This window comes from Chelonoidis abingdonii, unplaced genomic scaffold (genome assembly GCF_003597395.2).
Source record: "Chelonoidis abingdonii isolate Lonesome George unplaced genomic scaffold, CheloAbing_2.0 scaffold0024, whole genome shotgun sequence".
Lineage (NCBI taxonomy): Eukaryota > Metazoa > Chordata > Testudines > Testudinidae > Chelonoidis > Chelonoidis abingdonii.
Window position 1 is genome coordinate 161115 of NW_027424285.1, and position 8288 is coordinate 169402.

The window sequence follows — 8288 nt, forward strand, 5'->3', positions numbered from 1 at the left end:
GTGTGTGTGTGTGTGAGAGAGAGAGAAAGAGAGAGAGAGACTGGAACACACTCGAGGACGCACGGCGCAGCAGAGACATCACAAGCAGCCATCACAAACAGGCACCTTACAGACACAACACATCACAGAACACCAGGACCTGATACACATCAAGAAATTGCTGCACACACACACACACACACACACACATGAGCAAGGAGGCACCACAAATACACACCATGTCCCCAACACACACTCCTATGGGCAGACACAACAGGGCCACAATGCTCACAGCAAGGCAGCACCAGAAACACACAACCCAGTGCACACATGGGCAGACCTATCGTATTGCACAACACTGGGACACACAGAAAGGACCCACTATAACCACACAAAACAACAGACACACAGAACAGCACAGGGAGCAAACGAGTGCAAGGAGCTACTGCAAACACCCCCCCATAGGCCCACAACATGGGGACACAACATTTCTAGCCAGCAAGGCACCACACCGAACAACACAACCTGTACAAAGAGACCGAACACAGCGTGGACGCACCACACAGCAATGGGACACACATGGCAAGGAACCCCCACTCTCCCAAACACACACAATACCACTCGTATGAGCAGACACAACATACAACTCAACAGGGACACACCCACCATAGGAGCACCCTGCTCATGGCAAGCCAGCTCCACAACACACAGCAAACTCACCCCTTTCCCACAGCCACCGCCGCAACAGCCCACCACAAACACACACAGCAACACTCGCACATGACGGGACGACGGTGATGTCCCACCCATACCCCCGCACAAGACTTGTGAAGGACTTTAAGGGGGATACACAGCAACACAACCTGTGTTGGAGCAGAATGTGTTGGGGGGGGTCCTTGCTGCCCCCTGGTGGAGGGGCTGAGAACTGCCGTGTGTGTGTGTGTGTGTGGGTGTGTGTGTGTCCATGAGCCCCCTGCTGGCCATGTCTGAGAACTACAACCCAGTCTGTGACCCACCCCCAAGATTGGGACGGTGACTCCTGGTGCCCACAGCCCAGGGGGCCCCCCAGGAGAGGGGCCGCTCCTGCCCCCTGCCCCCCAGGGGAACAAAGGAGACGCCCTCAGGCCCGCGCCGGTCGCCATATAGAATTTATTTCTCTCTTCGTTCTGTACAAGCTGAAAATAGACACGATTCCTGGAGGGGCGGAAAATGGGGGGGTGGGTGGCTGGGGAGAGGTGAGGTGTGCAGGGGGGATGAGAAGCATTCAGAGTCCTGCTCCCTGTTTCCTCCCGGGGGAGTGATGCCTCCTCCCTTTGGGGGGCACCCCATGAAAACAGGGGTCCGGCCCTCAAGGGATTTGGGGGGGCCGAAGCGAGGGAATGAGACAGGCCCGAATAGAGGAGTGGAAGCGAGGAAGAAGGGCAGAGCGGGTCTGCAGCCCCATGGTGATGTGTGTGGGGGGGTTGATCCTTGTTTTTGGGGAGGGGCCCACGGCTGGATCTCGGGGAAGGCCCAGTGCCCCCCCCCTTCTCTCTCTGTGCTCGGGCTTCCACGTTCCCCATCTCCTTCCAGCTGGTGGCACGGATGATACTCGGAGAGCGGGTCCGTCAGTCTGTCCCGGACGCCTGGGTTCCTGCGGAGACACAGACAAGGTGCCAGGGTGAAGGAGGGGGCAGCCGGGTGGGGGGTTGTTAACCCTCTGTGGCCCAGAGGGGCCGTTTTACTCACCGCCAGGCTGGCCCACGGACAGGAAAGGCCGGGAGATGGGGAGACGGGGTTTCCGAGGGGGCTGATGCCGCTCCGAGGGTGGGGGTGGAGGGGGGTCTGGCAGGGGGTCGGTAGTGGCACCTATTGGGGGTGGGAGAGGGGAAGGGGTTAGATCCTGAGAAACAGCCCAGCTGAGGGCACTGCAGGGGGGGAAGCTCGCAGCCCCAGGCTCCCGTTCCCCCCTCAGTTCAGGGTGTCACCTCTGGATCCAGGATCTCGACCCCGGTCTGACTCTAGCTTGTCACAGGATTGCGCCCGGCGCGTTCGCTGGGGTTTCAGGGGGACCGCCTTCCGCCCCCCCTCAGAGCCCCCTGGAAAGAGAGAGAGGGTGGAAGGCCTGTGTCTCATCCCCAACCCCCCTTAACAGCCAGTCCCCTGCCCTGGGGCCGGATGGGAGCCGGTGCCCCCTGGAGGGGAAAGGCCCCCTGCTACCGATACCTTCTGTTTCCAAGTGGTCCGGTAGGGGGCGGGCGATGGGGGGGGAGATCCGAGTCTCTGTGGGGCCGGCCCCACCTACCCCCTCCTCACTGCTCTGGCTTCTCTCCGGCTGAGATGGGGGCTTTCGGCTGCGGGGGATGGCTACTGGCTTGTGGGGGCAGGGGCCGGATGGCAGCTCCCTGGCCTGCTAGGGAATGGGGTTGGGGGGGAGAGATAATCAGAGCAGTTAGCCCCCCTGGTAATGCCACAGAGCACCCCAAAACCCACCCTGACCTCCTGGGGGCATAGCTGGGGGGAAGCTCACAGCTTCTACCCCTCTCTGTCTGCTACTTCATCCCCCAGCCTCCCGCCATTGCAGCCCCCCGCTCACCTTTCCAGATGCCGGGAAGCTGGGGCTTGGGGGCTTCTCCCCCATCTCCACTCTGGGGGCCCCACTGGAGATGTTCATCCCCTCCTGGTCCAGCTGGGAGCTCTCCTCCGCTGACAGGGTGGGAGGAGGGAGAAACCACATGAGCAATGGGGGCACCGCTGTGGAGAAGCTCGCAACCCCAGAGCTCCTCCCCTGGCTTGGGACACTGCTCTAGGGAAGCTCACAGCCCTGGGGGCACTGCTGCAGGGAAGTTCATAAACCTGGGGGCACTGCTGCGGGGAAGTTCACAGACCTGGGGGCACTGCTGCGGGGAAGCTCGCAGCCCTGGGGGCACTGCTGCAAGGAAACTCGCAGCCCTGGGGGCACTGCCATGGGGAAGCTTGCAGCCCTGGGGGCACTGCTGCAAGGAAGCTCGCAGCCCTGGGGGCACTGCCACGGTGAAGCTCGCAGCCCTTACCGATATCCCAGCTGGCCTCAGCTCTTCGAATGGTGGCAAATGTTGGCTTGGAGCTCTGAGGTGGGGGCTGGGGTCTCCAGCCCCCTTTCTCTGTGGGGGAGAGAGAAGGGGGTGTATCAGCTTGGGGGAGCTAGGATAGGGGCAGGGCCAGAATTTGGGGTTTCCCCCCTACCTGAGTCATCTGAGGACCTCCTCCTCTCTCGATCCCGCAGGCTGCCCGCCCTCTGCAGCTCTGCCCCCTGAAACCAGAGTGAGGGGACAGGAGAGTCGGGACCAGAACACCAGGGGTTAAGTGGGTGTGGCCTCCACCCTCAGGCCATGCCCCCAAAGAGCCCCTCCCTCCCCAACTTCAGTCCAGACCATGAGGGGTTTGGGGGGCTTGGCCTCTGTCCTCTGGCCCCATTCCCCGAGAATCCCCCTCCTTCTGCTAAGGCAGCTGCAGAACTTGAGGCATTGAGTGGGCGTGGCCTGTCCTCAGGCCCCGCCCCTGCAGGTATGCACCTCCTCTCACACCCCACATACCTCTTTCTTCCCATCCAGGCTCCGCCCCATTCCGGGCAGGGCGATGCCCTGGACTCGGGAGGGCTGCAGTAGCTCCGCCTCTGAAGAATCTGACTCCGCCCTCACAGGGTTGGGGGAACGATCAGCGGAGGGACCCTACAAAAACAGAGGCAGTTGAACACAGTGACCCCTGCTGGCCCCTCCTGCCCCACTCCCTGCAGCACGGTGCCTCCTTACCTGCTTCCCTCTGGGGGGCAGCCCCTTCACCCCACTTCCTCTGCTGCCCCCCATCCCGGGGAGGGGAATTCCCATTCCACAGGGTTCCTGCTCCTCTCCCTCATCCAGGCTGGCTGAACTCCGCATTGGTGCCTTGGGCTCATCTGTTGTCCCCTGGGGGGTGCCGGGGGAGCTGTGGGGGGCCCCCCACATGGTGTCTTCAACCTCCCTCTCCCCCTTGAGGCTCCTATGCCTCCGAAAATGGAAAAGCCCCTTTCGCCTCTTCTTCTGCATGGGGGGCAGCGCGTCTGAGGGGCCTGGTCTCACCCCGTAGCCTCTGGGGGTCCATGGATAGCTGAGGGGGCAGAGGAGAGTAGTGGGGGTGGTCAGAGAATCAGACTGGGGTCATCTCCACCCTTTCCCGCACCCCTAGGGTATATGGTACCACCTGGTGTTATCCGTGAGGACTCGCCTGCTAAAAAATTCCTCCAGCCCCTCATCCAGTTGCGGCACCGTCCCATTCTCCTGCCGCTGGCGCTCGGTGGACGCCGGTGTCCGAGCCTGCCAAGGAGAGGTGTGAGAAGCAAGGAATTAGCTGCTGCTACTTTAAGGCTTGCTCCTTCTCCTCCCCCTGTCTCCTCAGGCAAAATGGGAAGTCCTGCCTCCAGTGACTTGGACTTCCTGTTTTGGAGTCTTGAGATACAGCTTTTAACTCCTCCCACTTTAAGAATGGCTCTTCCTGCTTTCCATGGGGAAACAGGAAGTAGCATCTCCAGTGGGCAGGACTTCCTGTTTTGGTGGGGGATAATTTCCACCTGCATGTGTCTGCTTCAGCTCATTACCCACCAGGCTCTGGGACTGGAGCAAGAGTCAGTCCAAAAGGATGCAATTGAGGAAAGACAGAGAGAGAAAGAAGGAAAAGAATGAGTGAACAAAGGAGAGGATGGACAACAGACTGAACAAAGTAACAAATAAGAGAACAGAGGGGAAGATGAACAAACAGATGAATGAGGAAAGGAACAATGGAATGAAAAAATAAATGAGTGAAAGAATGGAAGAAGGAACAAATGAATGAGAAAATCAATGAATGAAAGAAGGAACACACAATGGAGACTAAATGAATAAGCTGTGGTTAGATGTTGATAGATGTTTGGCTGCAAGTGTGTGTTCTCTCCATGTGCCGCCCCAGCTCTGCACAGACAGCTGGCAGAACAGCATTCGAGCAAACTGCCCAGTGACCACAAGATCTGTTAAGGGATGAAGGCACCCAGCCAAGTTTATTGTCGGTGAAGCACAGTACTTGTATCCCACAGACTCTCTTCCTACTACATAAGCAAATAAGCAAATGAAATAAGACTGAGAATATATTATTGCCCTTATATAAATCCATGGTACGCCCACATCTCGAATACTGTGTACAGACGTGGTCTCCTCATCTCAAAAAAGATATTCTAGCACTAGAAAAGGTTCAGAAAAGGGCAACTAAAAACGATTAAGGGGTTGGAGAAGCGGTACCAATAACGAGGACAGAATTAAAAGAGGCAGCCTCTTCAGCTTGAAAAGAAGACTAAGGGAATAAGTTATATGAGGTATAATAAATAAGAACGTTGATAGTGAAAAAGTGATAAGGAAAAATTATTTACTTATTCGCCATGAAACAAGAACTAAGGGTCACCAAAAGATGAAAATTAATAGTTCAGCAGGTCAAAAAAACATAAAAGGAAAGTTCTCTTTACACACGAAAAGGCGACAGTCAACTTGTGGAAACTCCTTACACTGAGGAGGTTGTGAGGAAGAACTATATACAGCGTTTAAAAAGAGAACTGGAGAATAAATCATGGTTGGTTAAGCATTAAGCTATTAAGCACAGGATAGGTAAGAATGGGTCCCACTACCCTTTTGCAGAGGGGAAAGAGGATAGCAGAAAGAGATTCACTTATCATGCTGGGGGTATCACAATCGCTTGGGCACCTGGCATTGGCCACATGCAGTAACAGACACTGGGCCTAGATGGACCATTTGTCTGACTGTATGCGTTCTTATTTCTTATGAAAAACAAGGACAAAAACAAATGAAACAAGAAAGGAACGAGAGAAAAACAAAAGGAATGAGAGAATGAGAAAACTGACATGCAAAAGGAGAAATGAGGACTGAAGGAAAAGGAACAAAATGAAGAAACGGTGATCAGAAGTGAAAGGAGAAATCGAAGGCGGGCGACGCAGGATGGCAGGATCGGTGTGACTCAAGTTCTGGTGAGAGCCCAGGGGGATGCAAAGCGGGGGGGCGGGCCGCCCGCGGTGTGTGCTCCACAGGGAGCCCTCTGAGGAAAGCTCAGCCAATCCCTCAAGCGAGGGCTGCGGGCAAATACGAGTAACTAGGCTGCGGGCCAACGAGGATGCCACCTGAACGGCGAGTCGTTCCCAAAACAGGGTGTGGCGAACAATCAGTTCTGGTTCCAGCCCCACCTGTAGGGGAAGCCAGGAGAGAGAGAGTGGAGAGGAAGAGAGGCGCGACAAAACAGAGGAAGAGATGTGTGGATGGATGGAAGGATGGGGGTGGAATGAAGGAATGAAATGATAGAGGAGTGGATGGATGGATGCATGGGTAAATGAAGCAGTGGATAAAGTGGATGAACAGAGGAATGATGAGGGTGTGTAAATGGGATGATGGATAAAGCAGTGGATAAGGGGTGATAGGATGACAGTGGATGAAGCAAGTGGGATGGTAGAATAGATGATGGATGGATGGAATCAAGCCTGCTAATGGTGAAATGGGGATAAGTAGTGGATAAGGGGTGGAATAGATGACGCGTGGATGAAAGCAAAGTGAGGTGGATGAATGATGGATGATCAGAAAGGTGGGAGTGGACGGATGGATGGTGGAATGAATGTGAATAAGGGGTGGAGAATGGGATGTGACAGGAAGGATGGGTGGATAAGTGGTGGATAAAGGGGTGGGGGATGGGGGAAGCAGTGGTGGATGAGACGAATACAGAGGTGTGGACGGATAGGATGGGTGATGAAAGGGGGTAAGGGGTTGGTGGGTGGTGAAGCAGTTAGTGCATGGATGATGGACTGGTCGGTAGGTGTGAACGGATGGAATGGGATGAAGTGGATAAGGAGTGGATGGATGGACGGGTGGATGAAGCAGTAGGATGATGGATGGCACTGATAGAGGTGGTAGGACGGATTGATGGTGATGAAGTGGGAATAAGGATGGGTGAGGGTGGATGAAGCAGTGGTGAATGAAATGGATGGAATGGATCAAAGGTCGGACTGAATGGAATGGGTGAGAACGTGGTGGATAAGGTGTGGTGGAATGGATGATGAAGCAGGGGTGGACGATGGAATGGATGATGGATCAGCAGGTGGTGGAACGGATCGAAGATGGATGATATGAAAGGGTGGAATAAGGGTGGGTGGATGAAGTGGTGGATAAAGGGTGCGGTGGATGGCTGGGTGAATAGACGCAAGGTTAGTGGACTGGAAAAAAGAGAATCTAGATGTTGACCAGTCACTCACAACGATAAACGCGAGACAGTAGCATTTTTCCCTGCATGTTCTGCCTCTTGATAAGCGATAGTGTCCCTGGCAAGAGGAGAGCAGGGTGACCCAGTGCCTGGGTAGGGGGGATCCCCTCCCTGCCTGGGGGTTGGGGGACTGGCAGAAGGCCGGCAGGGCGTGCCCTGTCCATTGCTCTTACAATGCCTGGATCCAGCTCATCGTTCCGTAGATCTCCCCCTGTATCTCATCAGCTGGTTCCTGGGGGCGGTCCAAGGTGGCTGTCCCCCCAGAGCGTCACAAGTGCCCCCTCTCCCCTCGGATGAGCCGTTGGAGTGGTGATGTGCCGGTCTATGGAGGGGGAGAGAGTATTGGATGACCAAGGGGTCAAGAGGGATCTGAGGGAAGGGTTGTTGGGCGCTGAGGGAAAAAAGTAATGGATGTGGGTACCATAGCTATCATGCATTTGAGAGGAGAGAGGGAGATTGTGGGTCCGTGGACGTACACTTGTGGGTGGGGAAGATGGGAGGAACTAGGGTAATGCACAGTGGGTAGTCGGAGAGATGCGTGCGTGATGTAAGAGGGCCTGGTGGCGGTGGCGTGAGAGTGCGGGGGCAGGAGGTCAGTGCTGGGGGTACTGTGAGAGATGGGGGCTTACGTGGGGGGCTGGTAGTCAGTGTGGAGGACCCTCAGGAATGAACTGGTTGGGTGGGTCTGGAGGGTCTCTAGTGGGGGGGGAATCTGGGAAGATGGGGTCAAAATGTGTGGTGGCGCAAGGTCTTTGCTGGGACCCGGTGGTTCAGTGAGAGGGTCTGTGGAGTCACTTGTGGGCTGGGGGCCAGTGTAAGGTGCTGGGCTGGGATTGAGAGGGCCAGGTCATTTGGCGAGGCTTTCCGTGTGTCCACTGTGAAGGTGGCGGTGATAGGGGAGGAGTTCATCTTGGGGGCCAGGGATACTGATGGCAAGGCTGGGCATGGGGGGCCGATTCATGGGCGGTCGGGGGTCCAACCTGGGGCTGTGGGGTGACTGGGAGGGGAAGGTCAACTGTGCAGCTGGGGAT

The 8288-nt window shown here is 56.1% G+C and overlaps 1 protein-coding gene across 1 annotated transcript; it reads right to left on the reverse strand.

Moving 5' to 3' along the window:
- Positions 1-1221: 1221 nt before the first annotated feature.
- Positions 1222-4298, reverse strand: LOC142046011 (capping protein, Arp2/3 and myosin-I linker protein 3-like; the record flags this gene model as incomplete). The annotated part of the gene is made up of 10 exons (XM_075061348.1): positions 1222-1612; positions 1708-1827; positions 1947-2057; positions 2185-2371; positions 2555-2664; positions 3012-3101; positions 3184-3250; positions 3534-3668; positions 3750-4083; positions 4177-4298. Coding segments are annotated over 10 exons (1302 nt in total), but the record flags the coding sequence as incomplete, so codon positions are not given.
- Between the last annotated feature and the right edge of the window lie 3990 nt (positions 4299-8288).